Raw genomic sequence first — 23,133 nt, forward strand, 5'->3', positions numbered from 1 at the left:
CGTGTTTAGGGAGGCACTGGGGTGTAAATGCTAAACCTCTCCCATTGGGGTCCAACTGTGTTACAGGTGTACCACTACCTGGCCTCAATCATGTGTTATCTATTTAAAACCTCTCCTTCAGTAATGTTAAATAGAGTGTAATAGTTTATTAGTTGGTGGCCATCAGACCACACCCCCTGGGGTTCAGACCCATAGTTTCCTTCTCTTGAATCTGGGCTGGGTCTGAGACTTATGTAACCAACAGACTACGGTGGAAATGTTTAATCCCAGGCCTAAAGCTTAGCCTAGAAGATTCTGTTTTTGCACTTTTGGGAGCTCCGAGCCACCATATAGTAAGATTACCTCTGCTGTTCTAAAGGTTATATGGGAAGAGAGAGGAGAGAGCAGAGAGGAGAGAGGCCCGGAGTCTACACTGTGTGGAGCTGAGCCTTCTTGCTGAGAGCCTGCTGGCCAACCAGCCTAATGCAGCAATACAAGTGACCACCAGCAAGAACGTCAGGAGGAGGAGGAGAGTCTGAGGAAAGACATTAAAGAGAACAATAGAGAGGCAGGACATTTATGGGACGTAGAGATAGATGATTATCTATGATTATCTCTTCATGATAATGTGTACAGGATCACCAACTGGACTGGTATGAAGTGTTTTCATGTTGGAAAATTCACTTTATAAACTAAGCGATGTATAGTGATTGAATATACAAAAGAAAGTAAATAAAAAAAAAATGGCAGAAGAGGAGCCACCCAAATGAAGCCCGGATGGCAAAATCATGAGCAAATAAAATGGTTATAACATTTTTTATTATGTTTTGGGATGGTGTGAAATACAGTAACAATTTAAAGAAATGAACTACTATTAAGAAGTCTGCTAAAAATGATGCTAAAGTCCAGCATTCTACAGTTTGTTTCATGTCACACATGTGCTCTATCATTTATCTCTGAGAAACATATGAAACACAAAGAAAGTATGCTAAATAATGCAACCCAGTATTTCTAACAAGATATCAAAAAGCACACAATTTCTAAATTCATTTGTTCAACTGAGATTTTACTCAGAGCCTTATTATTCAGATATGTTCACTATTATAAATTTTTTTGAACAAAAGGAATAAATGTTGTTTTACTTTATGAGTAGCATTTTCACCTATACACACATTAAGAAGACATAATATTAAGTATTTTTCTAAATAGCAAGTATTTTTACTGGAGATAAGAATTTTTCTCTTACCTGAATATAACATGTAAGGACTCCTGTTGCATAAATGGGGACTGTAGCTTTAGTGAGGACCCCAAGCTGAGGATTCTAAAATCATTAAAACAATTTAAAAAATCTGAGTATGTTTTAAATGTAAAGAAAAAGTCACAGTGTAATTATCTTTAAAATTTTAACTTTTTACAGGGTTATAAATATTATCATTACTTTGGAAAATACTGGGATTAAAACATATTCCTACTGGTTATTGTAAAATATAACTTAATGCTTCTTGAAGAAGCATTAGCATAAACATTTCTGATACAGGGAACAAAACTTCAATAATTAAAATGAGATGTTATACTCTTATTTCTGTAATCAGGAATCAGAGCTTTTTTTGAGTCTCCCAAGTGTTCCTACAGGTGGGTCTTCCCACTCTTAATGCTTTCTAGTGTGCAGTGCTTAGTGAAGTACAAAGGCACTCAGCTAGGAGCAAGTGTCTAGATACATGTTATTTCATCTGCTTCCAGTATAAGACCCCACCTAGTTTCCAATAGTAGCCTAATTCCAGAGGGCTCCTATATCTTTAACAGTGCTAACAACCAGACAGCCCTGATTAATTTTATGGAAAAGGGAGAAGTTAGGTTAAGTAAAATAGAAAAGCGGGGGAAGCGTCCTACCAAAGGTGTAAGCCCTAGGACTACTGTATATTAAGACATCTGCTAAAACAGTATCTGGTGACAATTTCAAAAGAAAAGTTCCAGAAATGATGATGAGATGAGAGTTATTATATGTAGCACCAGTAGCTCTCATTTACTGATCATTAGGTACTTTTGTGTTTTATCTTTGCTTTTATGTTCTCAAAAAATTTTTATTCCTACATTCCTATTTTTATGTGCTTTTCAGAAAGTAGTACATAAAGATACTAAGTTGAGAAAAATGTATTTAACTAACTTCCCTGGAGGAACTTTAGCAAAAACAAATGATTCATTTTCATATTAATTAATTGGTACTCGAAGTTTGTTTATTTTCTTGGCAAGAAACACCTGGAGAAGAGTACTGCTGTTAGTCAGGTATGGCTATGGTAGCAGAGGCGATCCAAGGCTGAGCATAAGCTTAGTAGCACGCACAGATACAGACTGCATGCATATCCAGGGGTCAATAGTCCCTTCCTATCTAAACAACTACACACTCAGAGCGAACTAATAAATCCAAAACCTGTCAGTCTCTAAAATATTTATCCTTTCTTTTCTCTAATTTACAATATCAAAGTAATAGCTAAACAGGTAATGCCAACACTCAGGCATTCTGCATTCTAAACATCGACCCTTTTAGAAATAAATAACATTTGGGAGGCATTTGACCTCCCCAAAATCTCATTACTGTTCTCAAAAGAATTTATTTATTCGTTCCCTAACTACCTCTGAGGACAGTCCCAAATTGAGTGTTCTAGACCGCTCAATTCAAATCACCAAGGTAGGATTTAATATCAGAATTATCTATACACTCTAAGTCAACCAAGTTGAAAAGATGTTGGGGGAATGATATACATTTCTTCTAACATTTTCCAGAGCTTATTCTGAGGACACAAGATCCAAACATAAAGTTCACATTAGGCCGATGGAGTTGTAACTAAGAAAGAATGAGTGAGAACTATCAAAGGGGAGAGGGGCTCTCCATTCAAGTCTGCAGTTTCTTTACTATCTCATGTTTCCCTTTAAAAACCAATACACATAACCTCTTATTCCTTTCCATATGCTAGTTTTAATTTTTATGAAGTTTTTAATAATTAACTGTGAATTAGATAATTTATAATTTTGGTATTATGAATATATTACTCCAAATCTCCAAAGGTACAAGTACCCAGAGTCTCAGCTTTAGGCCAATTTGCAATGAAGGTAGATATTTACAATCAAAATGATGAGGATTAATCTCACTTTCATCTCATGGGAAGGACAATATTATTAGATATGACAAATTCACATGAACTGAACACAGTATTTTTTCTGAATAAAGAAATCCAACTGTTACTAAGAGTGACAGTGAACAAACTTACCAATGTTTTCTTCAGACAGTCTTAAAATCTCCTGGAACTGAGGTTTTACCTAAGCAATCCAAAGAAAAGATCCAAAAAATCTCAAGTTCAATGGACCAATTGATAGTGAAACACACAAAATGTTTAGTACTGCTACTATTACTACCATTTATTTATTTTGCTTTATAGACTTCTGAGTCAAATGGCCAGAAATGTGTTTATTCTTTTTTTTGAGAGGTTTTTGCTATAGGGTGCATGTACTTGCCAGACAGACAGAGACAGAGAGATAGAAAGCGAGAAATCACCCCCTAGAGGGGATGGCCACACCGCAATCCCTTCTCCTCCAGGGATCTTGGGCACACACACACACACACACACACGTGCCCAGCATGAGTTTAAGCCACCGGGTCCGGGACTCGAACCGCGGTCGACTACATGGGAGTCCAGCGACATAGCCATTACGCTAACTGCTGGTCCCAGAAATGTGATAATTCTTAATTAAGTGTCTTAAGATTAGAGTCAAGATGAAATATCACTCTTTCTGGATAAATTTTTAAAAGGAATCAATTCAGGTCAATACATAGTTTCTCAGTGGTCTTTGGTTTCTTTCATAAACCTAAAGTAATTTCCAAGATGACTTTAAATGTTTGAAATTACTGCCTCCTAAAACTGAACTTGGTGCAGAAAAGTTCTATGCTTAGATTTTAGAATAGCATTCAGCAGTTTTTAAAAGGAATAAAAAGGATATTCCACTCATGTAGGGTGTTCAGTAAGTACCATCTATATCACATGATGTTATTAATTTTTTAGTTTTGCTTCTTAGGTTAAAGCAAATGCTTGTTTCAATTTTTTTATTACTCCAGTTATTGCAGCCCTCAGGCCACTGAAGACAACTAGTTAGCATTAAGTACTTAAAATTCCACTTGCCTTTTTTTTTTAAAGTTTATTTATTATTATTATTATTTGTTAATTTGACCAGAGAGAAAGAGAGAGAGAGAGAGAGAGAGAGAGAGAGAAAGCAAGAAAGCTGCCAGGTCCAGGACCTGAACCGTGGTTGGCCACATGGGAGTGCAGCACCTTAACCAGCACACCATTTGCTAGCCCCTCCACTTGCTTTTTTAATAAAAAATAATAGCTACTTATTGGAGAGATGTGAAACAATTTTGTCAAGTTTTCTTTCTTTCTTTCTTTCTTTCTTTCTTTCTTTCTTTCTTTCTTTCTTTCTTTCTTTCTTTTTTTAAGAGAGAATTTTGCTATAGGGTGTGTGTGCTTGCCAGAGAAAGCGAGAAATCGACTCCTAAAGGGATGGCCTCACTGCAATCCCTTCTCCTCCATGCTCCTCTTGGGATTTTGGGCACCCAGCGTGAGTTTTAAGCTGTTGGGTCTGGGTCTCAAACTGTGGTAGACTACATAGAAGTCCAGCAACATAATCATGATGCCATCTGCTGGTCCCTTGTCAAGTTTCTTTAAATAAGTAATTTTTTTTTTTGGAGAGGTTTTTGCTATAGGGTGCGTGTGCTCGCCAGACAGACCGAGAGAGACATAGAGACAGAAAGCGAGAAATCACCCCCCAGGGGGGGTGGCCACGCCGCAATCCCTTCTCCTCCATTCTCCTCTCGGGATCTTGGGCACGCACGCACACGCACCTGGCGTGAGTTTTAAGCCACCGGGTCCAGGACGCAAACCGCGGTCGACTACGTGGGAGTCCAGTGACAGCCATTACGCTAACTGCTGGTCCCTAAACAGGTAATTTTTAAAAAGTTTATTTCTTCTTTGAGTGAGACAGAGAAAGAGAGGAAGAGAGAGGGGAAGAGGGAGAGAGACAGCTAACCCTTTGCATCTAATAATAACAGTAAAAAATTTGTTAAACCATTAGATGCTAGGGACAATATAATATGACCGTTGTTTTTGTATAACATTAAGGTCTGGCTTTTGCTCTTCTATGGGTAGGTCAGGCATATTAACCTACATATGTAACTTAACTGAGAGGAGTATCACTGTTAAAGGATTAGTCTACTGAATTATACTTACAGAATTAAAAGACACTGATGCAACTTCATTTCATGTATGAAAAGACTAAGCCCAGCTAACTTATTTATTGAAGGTCTCAAACATTAGTTATAGGGCTGTAACTCAAGTCGTCTGAATTCTGTCCAGTTCATTATAGCACACTGTTTTGCTTTAAATGTTTCGATAACTACAGATTTAACAGTAAAGAACTGCACTAAATTAAATGTGATACTAAAAGTGCTTACCCTTTAAATGTTTGATTAACTTTTGATTATAGCAATTACATCTTTTTATGTTTTTATTAGATCTCTAAAGAACTGGCTAAACAATATGCTATGAAGATAAATAAATGAATAGGATTAAAGAAGAAACTGGAATCTAGGACATTTCAATTTTACTATCTACACCCACAAAACAATCCATATAGGCAAATGGCACTTTTATTGTGGTACTGACTGAGATGTGGCAGTATCTGTCTCCAGTGACCATGCTACTCTAAGAGGCGGTGTCCTTGCAACAAGTGCTAATACATGAAAGTTGCTGTGGTGCCACGATTGTCTGAGATGTTAGCGGGTGTGCTGAGCAAAGAGCTGCTTTCTAAACCTGTAGAAAGTAAAGTGTCGGGTTGATATTTCCCACGTTGGAATGCTCTAGAATAAATCCTTGAAAGTTTTGTACAAACCAAGTCCAGGCTTAATTACCTTCTGAAAATCAATAAAGACAAGAATATTCCCAACTAGTTTTTATAATATTCTAAAATATGAAGAGATCAGTAAACAAAGGGCTCATGCTTTTATTTATTGATAGAGGGTTAATTAACACACTACATTTCTATGTCTCTTGCATATAAAAAACATGGAATACGAGTTTTTACCTTAGTGTTTGTAAAAATTTTGCCAAATGTCCGGCAAAGGCGCCAGAAAAATCTGGAGAATTCATGGACACAGGCAGTTGAAGTAACATTAATTTTGCCAACTATTTCTATAAGTTGTGGCAACCTGAATATGAAAGGAAAAAAAAAAATAGGCAGGGGACACACATAAATTACTGTATCCTTGACAGTTTCTGAAACAATGTATATGCAATAACATTTTTTGTTTTGTTCTTTGAAAGCAAAGAAATTGTGTGGGGCCCTTAGTAAAGGTCTTAAGATTACAATCTACTGTATAAACATCTTAAAACAAATTTTGACTGTTTGCCACAAAACATATGGAACCTTAATGACAGAGTTGGTATTGAGTTAATGAGACTCAGATCTATGAATGCGATGCTTCCCACGAGCTTGGCAAACCATCAGCACTGTTAGATAAACAAGGCAGCAGACAGGCCATCTAGACATAGTACAGCAGTCCCTTTTTCACAGATAAATGCAAATCAGTGGTATGAATATTTCCTCTCTTAAAGATGTTTACCATAGATGCTGATATCAAATGATATATTAGAAAATTGTGAGTTATTTATTTTTTCCAATTTGCTATAGAATGTGTGTATTCACCAGAGAGAGACAAAGAGAGAGAAAGGGAAAGTGAGAAAGCACCCTCTAGCAGGGATGGCCACACTACAGTCCCTTCTTCTCCATTCTCCTCTTGGGATTTTGGGTGGACACACACACGAGCCTGGTGTCCTTCTCAAGTCACCTGGTCCACAACTCAACTCTCAACTGTGTAGTAAGCCATGTGGGATCCAGTTATCTCAACTACCATACCATGGACTGGCCCAGAAATTGTATTTTGTCCCTTAGTGTCAATACTAAATACAATGCACTGTTTTCCACTCAACTGATTAAGTACACCAAATGCATATAGAGGTGGTAACTTACAATTGATTGACAACCCACAGTAAACTCTCCCAGCCTGTTGTACCCTCGTGTTCCAGCTGGTAATCATAAAGTTGTAGCAGCACTGCCAATTGCTCACGACTTCCGATAATAGTAGACACATCTTGAAGAGGTGACATAGGCCGAGGAAATCTCGTCACTATAAATAATAGAAGCAAAATAAATTCCACGGAAAATGGCAGTTTGGGAACCAACTTAGTCCACTAAGAGAAATATAAGGTCCTTCCCCTGATATTTAGTTTCTCATAAGCTTTAAACATAAAACTGAAACTTATTAATCAATTTTAGGAAAAAAGTGAAATAAATTCTTGTCATATGTGAACGAACCCAAGAAATCTCAAAAGTTAAGATTTTATGACCCTATATAGCTAAAAAGGGAGTACTGTGATGCAATATGGATAGTTTTCTACTGAAGATTAGAATTTCATTTACGTTAAATTGGGTCAGATAAGACTTTTAACTAAAACATGGTTTAAAAAAAATAGAGCTTCACCAGACTACGTCAATGAAATATAAAATAAGACAAGATGTTTCTGTCAAGGCATAAGGAATTAATAGGTTATAACGGGGAAAAAAACTGTTCAGTACCAGAGAATAATGATATAATATAGTAACGGCTGACCTGAATAGGTTCCTTTAGTATTCGATTGCCAATATTAAAATATTTAATTCATAGTTTGATAAACACTAATATGAAAAGTTAAAAGTCAGTGACCAGTAAGATAAGACAAAGTACACTATAGATAATATAGTTGGTGTCCCATGATATGTACTTTGAGTATACACACACTGGTATGTTTCGAAAGTTTAAGTGTATAATCATACAGGTAGGAAAGTCTACAATCATACAGACAGTAATTAAAAAAAAAAATCACCAGAGTGTGTGTGTGCTCACTAGAGAAAAAGAGGGAAGGAAAATAAGGAGGGGAAGAGAGAGAAGAGCAACCCTCTCCCAAATGGGGAATGTTCCCGCCATAGTTCCTTCTCTTTCACTCTTCCCTCCCGTTGGGATTTTGGGCATGAATGTACACAGCCCAGCATGTCCCTCAAGCTGCTGGGTCTAGGAACTGCATTGTTGGCCATGTGGGATCTAGCCGCCTTAAGCTCCAGGTCATAGGCTGGCCTGATAATTTGATCCCAGGTTATAAAGGGTATATTTCTTAGATGCCTATGTAGTAGATAAGGTCTGTCAATGCTCATTAACTGGTGATCAGAAATCACTGATGGAAGCAGCATCTACATAGAAGCAAACACCCTACAAAAACACATAAGGAGGCAGTACTTTTTAAAAACATATTAATGGCTTAATGGTTATTTTCTAGCTTTAGACAATTTGAAAGAGCATTTATTTATTTATTTATTTATTTTTTTGGGAGAGAGATTTTTTTGCTATAGGGTGTATACATTTACTGGAAAAAGAGAGAAAGAGAGATGGAAAGCAAGAAATTACCCCCAGAGCAATGATCACACCATAATCCCTTCTCTTCCATTCTCCTCTTAGGATCTTGGGCACACACCCACAGGCGTCTGGTGTGAGTTTAAGCTGCCGGGTCCAGGACCTGAACCACGGTTGAGTATGTGGAATCCAGCGACATAACCATTACACCATTTGCTAGTCCCATGAGCATTAATCTATTTGCTATGTGCCGGTCCCAGAGCATTTAACTTTAACAGTGCTTAAAGACAAAACTAAGGGGATGGCAGGTGGCATGTGGTTAAAGGGTTCTGGATTCCTACGTGGCCAACCGTGGTTCGTGTCCTGGACCTGATGCCTTGCTTTCTCACTTTCCCTCTTTCTCTCTTTCTCTCAATCTGTCCTTCTCTGGCCAAATAAAAATAAATAAATAAATAAATAAAATAAAGTTAAATAAAATAATTCTTAAAAAAAAAAAAAAAACCACAAAGATGCTATTGTACTCCTGTGCTGCACCAGGCATTTAATAATATTTTAAATAGGGGCCAGTAGGTGGCCTAGTGGTTAAAGCGGCCAACCACAGTTCGAGTCGCAGACCTGGTGGGATGCTTTCTCACTCCATCCCCACTCCCTGTCTCTCTAGTCAAATAAAAAATAAGACTAATAATAATTAAGTAAATAAGTCTTTATAAAATAATAAATTAAATAGAGATAAAGGTTATCCTTTTATGTGAACTCTATTTGCTATGATGATACAAAAACAAATAAAACAATGCATTTGTAACATGGCATCCTTTACTAACTAAGGTTTCTGCTTGAATTCTCACTATCCCAACCCAGATTTCAAGTAGATTGGATGGTGAGGGATATCTGTAACTCTATATTATGTCACAGGATACCTGACGCATTTTTACATAGAAAAGTATAGAAAAATATATCATGACTTTTCCAGTAATCTAATACTTTACACCATTTTGATCTCGTAGCTTTGTGTATCCTTGGACACATGGCATCATCTCCCAAAGACTATAGGTAGACCACAATTTCCTTAACATAAAAAAAGTAATTCTAAAAACATTAAGTGTCTTAGGCTATTCTCAATGTCCTAACTCTTCTTTTATTAAAAGCCAGTAAGAGATATGGGCAATTTCAACAATCTGAAAAAGCTGCAAAGGTACCTCATTCACAGTAGCAGCTTATCAGTAGCCATCGACCCTGGGGTAGGTGCTGCAGGTAATTAATTACCCGCCAGGTACCAAAGGCCACTTACTGACCACCTGGGGAGTGAAGTAAGAGAACACTGACCTCTGCTGTCAGTTCCATGTACTTCTGAAAATAAGCCACATAGCGCTTTTTAGAAAAAAGAAAAATTCTTCCACATAGCTTATATTCATTTCTATCAAGGACATTGTTGAAAAAAGTGATTATATTTTCCTTTCCCTATCAAAAATAAGATGAAAACAGGGAAGAAAAAAATATAAAGAAAGTAGAAATGACAAGCTTCACATACTGTTAAGCACATCTTTCCAGTGACTCAGATCTATTCAAGGAAGAAAACTTATTCCAGGCTCTGTCCCTCCCAAAAGCTATAAAAAGACTATCTAAAGAATGGCGAGTATAAATAGTAAAACACCATGATAATTTTCCATAAAAGATGAAGCCTTACCGTTTATAAGATATCACTTATGAACATGAGACTCCACACATATAATACATTCCCGTAATCATGCTGTCACACAAGTTCTTTTGAACATTCCCGTAATTATGCTGTCACACAAGTTCTTTTTAATTGCCAGGGATTCATGTATTTGCCAGAGAGGTAGGGAGACAGGGAGAGACAGGGGGAGAAAGCACCCACGAATAGGGTGTGGTCAATCACGATCCCCTCTCCTCTGTTTCTCAGTCCTGTTGAGATTTTAGGCATATACGCAGGGCATGTTTTTCAAGCTGCTGGGGCCAGGATATGAATTTTAGTCGGCCATGTGGGATCTGGCTCCCTTAACTACTAGGCCACGGTTCCAGCACATAAGTGATTTTTAGAATTTTAATTGAAAATAATTTTTGTAAAGTTAAGCTGCTAATACTCTACTGGGATGTTGGAAAAGTCCTAACACATTTTTGCACAGAAAAACATAGACAAATACGTCATGACATTGCCGAAGACCAAATATATTTTCTTGCCAGCACTTAAGTTCAGTACCTTCTATCTGTGGCACTTCACCATGAAGCTTGGCTTTGCTGGAAAAAGGAGCATTCTGTAGCACTAATGCAAAGAGAGATGGGATCAACGACTGCAAGGCAGAAAGGTACATGTGTAACTTGTGCTCATCCAGCCCATGTTCTCCTTCCTGAAACATAAGGAGGGGAAGCTAATTTAGCACTGGGAAATTGCACTGCTAATCTGAGCTCTGATGAGCTTCCTTTCTGTGGCAAATCAAACACTTAAGGACCTGTACATGCTATGTCAAAACATAAAACTTAATGCAGATGTCCATGAATCTTTCTTAATTTCTCTAAGTACATGAAGATGTAAAGATGCAATAAGACACTATAGAATAGAACCTTTCACATGGAAAACTTTAGGGTAACATTAGTCATTTCCACTTGTAGGAAAAAGTTTTACAGGTTTGCTTTTTTTTTTTCTTTTTAAGTTTATTCTTTCATTACCTCCATGAGAGAGAGAGACAGAAAAGGAGAGAGAGAGTAAGAAAAAGAGACAGGCACATCCAACAGAGTCTTATGCTACACTCTACCCCAGCCTCAGCCAGTCCAGATCATGAGTCCATACATGCCCACCCAGTGTGTATAGGGAAGTCCCAGGACATGAACTGGGGACCTTCCTACGTGGGTCCCACTGCATCACTGCTGCACCACCATCCTGCATCACTTAGAGATGGTTTTATCTTTTGCAAATCTTTAAGTCAGGTACAGGCATTGAAGTGAGCTACAGGAATCATTTTAAATACTCAGCTACAAGCCCAGCAGCAACTCTTAACCATATCCCCTCTCCTACTTCTTATATCCTTTAATAGATTTGGTGACATCTGTATTTGGAGGTATTAAAAGAACTTTAAAAATAATTCAATGCATAAGTAAAATATGGGAGAAGAAACAAAAGAAAGATAACAGAAAAAAGTAAAAAGGATCAGTATGTTATAAACTAATATTAAAGTGAAAAATATTGTAGAGACATTAGGACTGAAAGCATTTACTGATCAACGTGCGATGCCATTATTATAAACTAACAACTGTGTCAGAAATACCAGCAATGTGAATTATTTTCTGTCAGGTTCTAAACTGGTTTATTTCTTCACGAAAGAATTATTGTCTATGTTGAATATGACAGACATTTTAGTAGGAATGTGAGATTCAACATGTTAGGGAATGGGACAAGGAAAACCAGGTATGGGAATTCGCATAAGAGATGTAATCACTTAAAACACCTAAAAAATCTCCTAAGTTTCACTGGGGCCAGCAAGTGGCCTGGTGATTAAGGTGCTGGACTCCTACATGGCTAACTGTGATTTGAGTCCCAGACCTGGCGGCTTGATTTCTCACTTTTCCTCTCATTCTCTGGTGAGCAAATTAAAAATGATAATCATAAAAAGTAGATGAAAAATAAATAAATCTTTAAAAAAATTCCCTAGGTTTAATAAGAAGGGGTAACTTCAGTCTAATTATTTACCTACAGTTCTTTTTTTTTTTTTTGAGAGTTTTTTGCTATAGGGCGCGTGCACTCACCAGACAGAGAGAGACAGAGAGACAGAAAGCGAGAAATCACCCCTCAGGGGGGATGGCCATGCTGCAATCCCTTCTCCTCCATTCTCCTCTCGGGATCTTGGGCACGCACGCACACGCGCCCGGCATGAGTTTTAAGTCACCAAGTTCGGGACGCAATCCACGGTCCCACGATCGACTACGTGGGAGTCCAGCGATATAGCCATTACGCTAACTGCTGGTCCCACCTACAGTTCTTTTTTAAATACCCATTTGAAAATCCTGGCTAGAACAGCACAATTTTTAAGTTAAATTAATATTTGTGGATACATATGAGACCATCTATGAACTTTAAAGATCTTTTAAAATTTGGGGATAGGAAAGGCGAGAGTTTGGAATCAGAGATCTTTATCAGAGTCAGGTTCCATCACGGGACACCTGTGGGGCACTGGCAAGTTACTTACACACTAAGTCTCAGTTTTTGCATTAAAAAAAAACAAAACAAAACACAACACCAAGGATTATAAGAATAAAATTAAATTTTTATATCTAAATTATCTACCTTAATGGAACATAATAGACATTAAAAGAAATATCAACTTCTCCTTTAGTCTCTAACAGTAACTTCTAATATGAAAGTTAGTTCAAGAAATTTCTATCATTTCTTCAATATTTCTATTTTTTTTTTTTAAATGGGAAGAATGAGAAGTTCTTTGCAAAGAATGAGGGAATAAACTATCGCAGTGGAATAAACACAGTTAAAGCAATCTGACCCCATGTAAACAAGACAGCTTCAGACACTCATAGTTGAATTGTCTCCGCATTCTGGGACAGGCGCTGACACAGCACGTGACTACTTAGGGCCTCAGAGAGGCCAGGAGTAACGCAGGAGTTACTCTACAAAGGGACTACCTCACCTACACATGCAGTCAGGCCCCTTTCTCCTCTAGTTTCAGCAAAGCAAAACGTCCTCAATCTCTCTCTTGGCTCTATTTTGTCAGAATTTTTAAATGGTAGTGCATTGGAATGTTCAGCTGACTGGGGCTTTTCGTCTCTGCTTCTCAACATTCCTCCAAGATGACTTATACCAAACCTTTCAAATGTCTATAAACTATATAAACAAAGGAAGAACTTACCCTGAGAAGTTTTTCGATCTTGTTCAGCAGTGTAGGTATAAGATGAGACTGTAAATTTCCAAGTTCTGTAGTCCAAGCAGCATACGCTGGTAAAAATACTTGATGTGTTGCACTAACTACTCTTTCTGAGGGATCACCCAAGGCTGACAGCAGCAATTCAAAACCCTGCCAAAAAGAAATAAGCAAATGTAGATTTGTAAAAGAACAATCTTTTAAAGTAATAAAAACACATTTCTATAAATTTAGAAAATATTTTAAGTAGAAAGAAAGCCATCTTTATATTAATACAATCCTACCCTGCCCATTTTCGTAAAGAAAATGTCATGTATACATCGATGAGCAAATCAAAGATAAGGGGTGGTAAAACATGGCATTACTGGGCCAGCAGGTAGCGTGGTGGTTGAGGCTCTGAATTCTCACATGGTTGACTCTGTGGTTTGAGTTTTGGACCCAGTAGCCTGAAGGCCTAAAAAACACGCCAGGCATGTATGCTTGTATGCCCCATATCCCAAGAGGAGAATGGAGGAGAAGGGATAGGGGATAGTGGCATGGCCATCACCCCTGGGGAGTGATTACTCACTTTCCTTCTCTCTCTTTCAGATAAAAGCATGCACTCTATGGCAAAAACAAAAAACAAAAAAACCCTAAAAGCAAAACAAAACAAAAAACCATGGTATTATAAAATTTCTGCCTCAAAATTACAGCAGAGACTCTAAATAATTCATGGCATTCTTTCCTCTGGAATACAAAAGTGAAAATTTTGTAACTGGGCAGCTCCCCACAACTAACTAAAGACGACCTGCCATCACTACTATAGATTACAAAGTACCTGAATCAGAGATTCAGAACATGACATTATTTGGAATTTTATAATGGGGTCATGGCGGGTTCATTCTTTAAACATACCTGTTGATATTTGTCTGGATCATCAATATACCCCATGATGATACCAAGGCTTTTGATCACAGCTTCTCTTACCAAATCGGCCTTATCTTCCATTAACATTTGTTGCAACATTGAAAGAACCAAGGAGCTGCGGATTTCTTTCTGAAAATAAACAACACGTTTTTACTGTTTATTTACATGAAAGCAGAAAAGTATAGAGAACAACTTGACAGACATCCATGTGTTCAAAATCCAGAATAAACAGGCACTAACATTTTGCTACACTGCTTCAAGTCTGCTTTTTCAAAGATAGAACTTAATAAACACAGCCAAAACATCACTCTCCCCACATTCCTTTCTTCACCCTCCCTGGATAGTGACTTGAAAATCATGCTAGGAATGTGTGTGCATGCCCAAGATCCTGAGAGGAGAATGGAGGAGAAAGGATTGCAGCATGGCCATTTCCACTGGAGGGGTGACTTCTCACTTTCCCTCTCACTGTACCTGTCTCTCTCCAGTGAGTGTGCATACTCTAAGGCAAAAAACTCAGAAAAAATAAATAATTTGCCTGTGGTAAGGTGAGGAAACATTATAAAATCCTGGCATTTCTAACTTTTTAAAAAGTGAGGAAAAGTATTAAAAAAGGGTGGCATAAGAGTTAAGGCCTGTATTCCCACATGGCCAACGATGGCTCAGGTCCCGACCTGGTGGCTTTAAAATCACGCAGGGCAAGTGCACGCATACCCAAAATCCTGAGAGGAGAATGGAGGAGAAGGGATTGCAGCGTGGCCATCCCCCTGCGGGTAATTTCTTACTTTCCCTCTCTGTCTCTCTCTCTCTGGCCAATACATCCACCCTATGGCAAAAAGAAAAAAAAAATCTTAAAAAAAAAAAAAGAACTTAAAAAAAAAGAATTAAAACAGAACATGATGACAGCAAATTTCAAAATACTTTAAAAATGCTTTACTATTTTAATTCGCTAAAATTTAACATAGTGGTAACCACTGCTGTGTCTTTATTTCACACAATTTTTTCCAGTTATATGAAAGAATGTCTTATCTTAATTAATAGCTGAGGTTAGAATTAAGAGGTATCAATATATGAGTTCATGTCCCTCCTACTTTGTATTATCATTGCAATTTCAGCAATTTGTAAAGTTCTTTAAGCCTAAACTAGTTTAGGTCCTTTTTCTATCTAATGGTTAGAACAAGATAAAATAAAGGTAGAGGACCTGACTATTTTTATGAACTTACAGAGCAAGGCTCGTCAGACATCTTCTAAGGCCTGGTTTACACTTTGATTTTTTAGAAACAAAAATACATGTAATTTTAGCAAATTGTGGACATATCTAGTTTGGTGAATATGCCTTTTAGTAAAGCTTGTTTATTTACCCTCTAAGCTAAAAACTACCCTAAAAATGCATTAGAGTATTTTTATAAAGACCTCTAGGTAGGTATAAGCACAGACAATGAAACAGGTAAGTAGGCTTCAACTGGATATTTGCTTCATATTCATTTAAAAAAAATTATTTATTCATCTATTTTAATTTGACCAGTGAGAGACACAGACAGAGAGAGAGAGAAAGAGAGAGAGAGGAAGTGAAAAAGCAAGCTACTAGATCTAGAACTCGAACTACGGTTGGCCATGTGGGAGTCCAGCGCCATTAGCCACCACGGTACCTGCCACCCCCACTTCACATTGATTTGGACTGAGGTCAATGTGGCAATTAGTTTTAGTATGCCAAATGGACCCCCCTATAGGCTACATCAAGAGGCATTTCCCAGGACTAGCAGTTGGCATAAAGGCTATGTCACTGGACTCCTGTGTAGTCGACCGCGGTTTGAAAACCTCTCTAAACAAAGAAACAAACAAACAACAAAAAAAGGAGGCATTTCCCTATTTAAGAACAGTGCTCGAGGCTGACAGGTGGATGGTGGTTAAGAGCGCTGGATTCCCATATGGCCGACCATGGTTTGAGTCCCAGACCTGGAGGCTTGCTTTCTCGCTTTCCCTTTCTCCCTCTCTCTCTCTGGTCAAAATTTAAAAAATGATAATAACAACAAATGGAATTAAAGAAATAAATAAATATTTTTTTAAAAAAAGAACAGTGCTTAAAAATTGTTGCTACCAGTTCCAGTGGGATACAAGGGAAGCGTGGATCCACTGATGAAACATTATATCTATTATAAATATTGCTTGGCAGTCTAAGAGTGAGACAGTTTTCTTATCCTTTGGGAGCAAGTAATGTACATCTCCTTCTTGGGACAATAAATAATAGAATCCTAAAATGCTTTCCTCTCTCTTTCTCTCTCTCTCTCTCTCTCTCTATATATATATATATATAGTTTCTCAAACTGATACAATATCAATTTTCTCCCATAAGATAGAAAAAGTTTAAAACATTTCATCATGGCTAGTTCTTTTTTTTGGGAGAAGTTTTCGCTATAGGGCGCGTGTGCTCGCCAGACAGAGAGAGACATAGAGACAGAAAGCGAGAAATCACCCCCCAGTGGGGATGGTCACGCCGCAATCCCTTCTCCTCCATTCTCCTCTCGGGATCTTGGGCATGCACGCACACACGCCCGGCATGAGTTTTAAGCCACTGGGTCCGGGACGCAAACTGCGGTCGACTACGTGGGAGTCCAGCGACATAGCCATTACGCTAACTGCTGGTTCCGCATCATGGCTAGTTCTTGTCACAGATATGTGAAAACAGGAACTCCAATGCACTGTTAAAAAGAAGTATAAATTCCTGCCATCTTGGTTAGGTACAATTTAATACTGTCAAAAATAAAAAATGCAAATGTGGAAAGCAGCAAGATATTGGATATTAACAGTGTGAAACACTTTAAAAACAGAGAGGTAACCACATAAGAACTATCAGTAGGGTTTATATTCAGGCACTGCTAGAAGGACATAAATTCATTGTATATGTTAGGTTGCTAGAAAAGTCATGATTTGCTTTTCTATACAAAAATGTGTCATGACTTTCCCAACAGTAGTATGTTTAATGTGGGATAAAATATATTTACCTGTATAAAAATATAAATAAATAAATATTTTATGTATATACATAAACATATATATAGTGGGCTTGCCCCAGAGAGAAACAGAGAGCAGGAAAGTAAAAAATCGCCCTGAGGGGAGATGGCCATACCATCTTTCTTTCATCCCCCTATTGGGATTTGGGCACACATGCATAGGTGCCTAGCCACCAGATCTGAGAATCATTCCATGGTCAGTCATGTGGGAGTCAAGAGGCTCAACCACCATGCCACCTGTTTCCCCTGAAGTATTATTATTATCATTTCTTTTTGCTGAGGTTTTTGCTATAGGGTGCATACACTTGCCAGAAAGACAGAGAGAGGCATTGAGACAGAAAGCGAGAAATCACCCCCTGGTGGTATGGTGACACCGCAATCCCTTCTCCTCCATTCTCCTCTTGGGATCTTGGGCATGCATGCACACATGCCCAGCATGAGTTTAAGCCACCGAGTCTGGGACTTGAACCATGGTCGACTACATGAGAGTCCAGTGACAGCCATTATGCTAACTGCTGGTCCCCTGAACTATTATTTTTTAAGGAATTATTTAATTTTATTTATTATTATTATTTTAAAATTTGTTGTAGGGCAAGTGCATGAGAGAGAGAGAGAGAGAGAGAGAGAGAGAGAGGAAAGAGAGAGAGAGGAAAGTGACAAAACAAGCTGCCAGGTCCAGGACTTGAACCGCGGTTGGCCAAGTGGGAGTCCAGTGTCTTATCATCACAGTACCTGCTGTTTATTTTTAACAGAACTAAAAACAATTCTTTTGTTATTGGCTTTTCACTCTTCACTAAAAATTATCAAGTTAACAATAAATGCAATTAAATAGCTCATGAACTGTTGTACATTTCAATTTTTTGTAGCCGTTTTTAAGAATGATTTTACTAAAAATGACCCTAGAAGGTACAGATCAGCAAACATTGGGAAAGAGCCAGATGGCATACAACCTTGGCTTTGGAGGCCATAAAAATCTCTGTTACAACTGATCAAACCTATAGCTGTAACAGAAAACAGCCCTACACAGTATATAAACAACTAGATGTGGCTGTGTTTCAATAAACCTTATTTACAAAATTAGGCTGTGGGTTAGAATTGATATACAGGCTGTGGTTCACCAAGACTGGCTTTAAACTGCTAATTATAAAATAACTCTTAATGCCTTCTCATTCCTTCTACCTATTCTAAACCCTGAACCTATGGATAGAATGCTATAAGAGCTTAATAGTCTAGTGGTTCTCAAATTTTTTTTTTTTTTTTTGCTATAGGGAGGGCATATGCACTCACCAGAAATACAGAGAGAGACAGAGAGATAGAAAGTGAGAAATCACCCCCCAGGGGGATGGCCATGCTGCAATCCCTTCTCCTCGATTCTCCTCTCGGGACCTTTGGCACACACGCACACGTGCATGGCATGAGTTTAAGCTGCTGGGTTTGGGACTCGAACTGTGGTTGACAACATGGGAGTCCAGCAACATAGCCATCATGCCAACTGCTGGTCCCTGGTTTTCAATCTTTTTGGTGGCAGGAATCTCACCTTAATTTAAAAATTAAAGAGCTACTCAAAGCCAGCCCAAGGTGTGATGGCTAAGGTGGCTGGATCTCACACGGCCAACTGTTCAGTCCAAGCCCTGAACTCAGCAGCTTGAGAAATCTGCTGGTTGTGAGTGTGAGTGTACCCCAAATCCTGAAAGGACAGGAAATGGAGAAGGGATTACAGTGTGACCATGCTGCATGGGATTGCTTTCTCTTCCTCTGCCTCTTCCCAGTAAGCAAATATGTCCTCTAGAAAATTAAAAAAAAAAAAGGGCCAGCAGGTGGCCTGAATCTCACACTAGGTACATGTGCATACGTACCCAAAGTCCTGAGAGGAGAAAAAAGGAGAAGGGATTGTGACATGGTCATCTCCCTGGGGAGTGACTACTCACTTTCTCTCTCTCTGGCAAAACTCCCTCTCAAGAAAAAAAATTAAAGAGCACCTTGAACAACTTTTGCTTGGGTATGTATTATTTACTAACATTCATCATATTAGAAATTAAAACTAAAAATATAAAGAAAACGACATCATTACTGTTTCAATAATCCAGTATTTTCTTACAGAGTATTAAGATAGCCGTCTTAGCCACCATTCCACAGCCCCAGCTCCTAGTATAGCTCAGCACATTTATACCCATGTTAATTGGTGGCAGCGTGCCTATCTGCCTGCAATGCCGTACTGTACTAGTGGGAGACATTTCCTTTTTTTGCCTCATCTCTTTTCCTTATCAAGACAGCATGCCTAGAAAGACTTGGATAAAAGTATGTAAGATATCTGAAAAAATCTTAATCTTTAAATCTTTTTAAAAAGAAAAGAGGTTTTAAGAAAAAAGACAAAAAAGACAGTTCTTACGGGAAGGTAAGGTGCCAGTGCTCCACAGGATTCTGCCACGAGAAGTCGTCTTTCTGGGTATTTGTGATTAATCTAAAGTAAAAAAAAATACAGAAATCAAGGATAAACAACATACACTCCCTTCTTTGAACAGAGAATTACTTTTCGCCACAAATCCTGTTAGGAATGCAATAAAGTTTCTTCCTTTTCCATTTCTGGGATCCCTGTGTGGCTATACCTGGATCAGGAAGAAGGGAACCAGGGAAAGTTTAAACACGAGGTCACAGGGGTTTATCTGTTTAAAAAAAAAAAAAAAAGGAAAAGAAAAAACGGGGAAATCAAAGATGAAAATTTGACAAAGAGTTTAGCTATTACAGGTTTGCCTAAAACTAGGCTTTTCCTTAGAATGTGATGGAGAAATCAGGAACTTTCCCTAGAAACATGGTATATATATTTAATTTGGAAAATACAGCTTATAGATTTGACAGATATCATCTATAATGTGTGCTGAGCCTTTTTTTTCCTTTTTAAATCTAAGGGATTAGGAAGTAAAATAATAATTTACCAGAGATCTTGACTAGAATACGGTTTTATTTTTAAAGTACCCAGACTTCAGTCTATTCCTCTGTTTGCTTAAGGAAAATGATGGGATTTTGCTATTGTGATGACGACACTGAACCATAGTAAAAAAATAACAACAAAAAAAATGACACATACTGGGTTTTGTTCCCATATGTCTTCTTCATAGAATATAAATCTTTCTTTGACTGGAAAAGAAGTATATCTGTTCTCATATTCCCATATGAAAAGGTGGTATTAATGATTTGGATGCCTAAAATTAAGAAAAGAAATCATATAGCAATCTACTGAGCAAAAAACTGGAGGTAGGTGGCTAGATAGAGCCCCGATATCTACGTGTATTCAGGTTACAGAAGAGTTGGTGGTAGAGAGGTTTTTAAGTGAAATCTCTTCAATTTAATCCAAATATGGTTACCTCGAAAGCTGGATTTGAATGCCAGAGTATGGTATATATAAACTTATATTATGTCTTTCTTTAGTCTAGCTCAGTGAGTCTCAGAATTAAAACGTATGTACAAAAATCGGTTGTATTTCTATCAGCAATAAACAAACTGAAAATAAAATTAAGAACCATTCTAATTATAATAGCATCGAAAATATAATACTTAGGGGGCCAACAGGTGGCCTAGTGATTAAGGCGCTAGACTCCCATGTGGCCAACTGTGGTTCAAATCCTGGACTAGCGGCCTGAAACTCACGCTGGATATATGTGCATGCATGCTCAAAATCCTGAGAGGAGAATGGAAGAGAAGGGGTTTGTGGCATGTCTATACCTCTGGGTAGTGATTTCTCACTTTCTTTCTCTGTCTCACTGGTGAGTGCTTGTGTCCTATAGCAAAAAACAAACAAACAAACAAACAAAAACAACCACACATATAAAATACTTATAAACACAGAACAAGAAAGTACAGAATTTATATTCTAAAAAATATAAATCATTAAAAAAATTTTTAAAAACCAAAATAAATGGGAAGACATCCTAAATTCATAGATCAGAAAACTTAATATTAGATGGTAATACTATCCAGATTAACCTATGAATTTGATAGGTTTTCATGAAAAATCCTAGTACCTTTGCAGAAATAAAAAAGTTGATCCTAAAATTCATATGAAAACACAAGGGACCCAGAATAGCAAAATAATCTTGAAAGAGGAGACCCAAATTTGGGGGTTCATTTTTAGAGTGAAGAAAATGTTTTAAAAAGGACTGAGATGATGGATGTAAAACTGTGAATACACTGAAACCACTGACTTGTACACTTTAAGGTGTGAATATGGTTATTTTGAATTTTATCTCAATAAAACTTAAAGTAAATGAAAAGATTAAGTACACATGATAATTGTGCAGAACAGTAAATTCAGGTATGTTATATCCAAGATAATTTTGGCTTTAAGCAATTAGAATCTCCCCTTAAATTAGTAGACATTGTAATTTACAGATGTTGTAAGGGACTGTCAGACGCTAATTGGTACTACATAAAATGTGCATGTAATATTAAGTCTAGTGACTCCACTACAATATAGTGGGGAAAAAAAAGTGCCCCCCCAAAATTGGGAACAGAAGTCTAAATGATGACATACTTAAGTTATATTCCAGAGATCGATAGTTTTCTTAAGAAGACACTGTGCTATTAGAAATAAGGCTATATAACTTGACTCCATACATAGGAAACGCATCTTTTCAGGGTGGAAAAATAGGTGCTTAATAACCTAAACATCAAGTTAACAGTCAGTCATTCTGAGCCGTACAGAAGACTGGAATATTAAAATTCATTATAAAACCCAGGGTATTTTTAGTAAATTGAGTTCAATTATAAATATTCCCACATCAAAGATTTGCGTTTTATATAGTGTATGTATCTGTCCCATACACAACCACACACACGTATAAGATGTGCTTGTAGTGCGCACGCACACGCGCACGCACACACAATTGTCTTTCTCTTTCTTGAACGTATCAAGCTCAGTCCCATTCCAGGGCCTTTACTTCATTCAGATTCTTTCCTAACACCCTTTCCTCAGATATTCCCTCTGACCACCCTTCTAGGAGAACATTCTGTATCATTCTCTAAACCTTGTCCTGCTTTATGTTTCTTGGTAGTATACAGTACTACACAAGGGCGTGCCTATTTTTTTTTTATTCTTATCTCCACACTAGGGTATCTTTGTCATTTGTTCACCACTGTACCCCTAGTGACTTCACCAGTATTAGCACTGGAATGAATATTTCATCATTATTTATTGAATCAATAAAGCAAAGCATCTCTGAACATTTTTGAGCACGATTAAATCACTATGCTGTGTTATGGAAATAGCAGGATAATTAATATCCCACATTGCCTACACCACTTAAACAAGAAAATACAAGCCTTCATAAAAAGTTAGACTCTATTAGTAAAGGGAAAATCTAACAGTTATTTACCTGTTCCCAACATTGTGGTAAAAGTTCAGCTTCAACACGTGTTGGCCCAACGTGACGTGCAAATGCCACACAACCCGTCAGTATCATCTGCCTGAAAATAATACAAAAAATAAAGACTTGTACTTGATTTAGAAAGCAAAATTAAGATGAAGAGTTAAAGAAACTCAGCTCTGCAATTTACATACAGTACGACATTTTTGAAAAAGGAGACCTTTCCAACAACGGGCTAGGCTACACCATTTGACATTGTAAAGGGATTTCCTCATTGGTATAAAGCCAGATCTCATAACCTTCTAAATTAACTTCCCATTCATACACTATATCAAATGCTTCATTTTCTACTCAGCTGCAGTTTCTAGCCACCAAAACAGTGATTATTTTCCCAATGTCTCTATAATTATAAGCTCTGGTATTGTATTAGTAAAATAGTACTCTAAGTCATTTTTAGAACAGGATTTTTGGTATCTATTACAAGATAACCATGTTTTTTTTTTTTTTTT

The 23,133-nt window shown here is 37.5% G+C and overlaps 1 protein-coding gene across 3 annotated transcripts in view; it reads right to left on the reverse strand.

The window, feature by feature from the left end:
- RELCH (RAB11 binding and LisH domain, coiled-coil and HEAT repeat containing) overlaps positions 1-23,133 on the reverse strand; it is a 143,892-nt gene that overhangs the window by 47,584 nt on the left and 73,175 nt on the right. For all 3 annotated transcript variants that reach the window (XM_027766257.1, XM_027766252.1, XM_027766255.1), the window contains 10 exons: positions 22,634-22,724; positions 19,654-19,725; positions 14,245-14,385; positions 13,339-13,503; positions 10,686-10,833; positions 7,054-7,210; positions 6,109-6,232; positions 3,246-3,294; positions 1,919-1,923; positions 1,226-1,300 (listed from right to left, as the gene is read on the reverse strand). In XM_027766257.1, coding sequence (XP_027622058.1) covers positions 1,226-1,300; positions 1,919-1,923; positions 3,246-3,294; positions 6,109-6,232; positions 7,054-7,210; positions 10,686-10,833; positions 13,339-13,503; positions 14,245-14,385; positions 19,654-19,725; positions 22,634-22,724 — 1,027 coding nt within the window. The remainder of the gene's footprint in view (positions 1-1,225; positions 1,301-1,918; positions 1,924-3,245; positions 3,295-6,108; positions 6,233-7,053; positions 7,211-10,685; positions 10,834-13,338; positions 13,504-14,244; positions 14,386-19,653; positions 19,726-22,633; positions 22,725-23,133) is intronic.

This window comes from Tupaia chinensis, unplaced genomic scaffold, assembly GCF_000334495.1.
Source record: "Tupaia chinensis unplaced genomic scaffold, TupChi_1.0 Scaffold000065_2, whole genome shotgun sequence".
Taxonomy (NCBI): domain Eukaryota; kingdom Metazoa; phylum Chordata; class Mammalia; order Scandentia; family Tupaiidae; genus Tupaia; species Tupaia belangeri.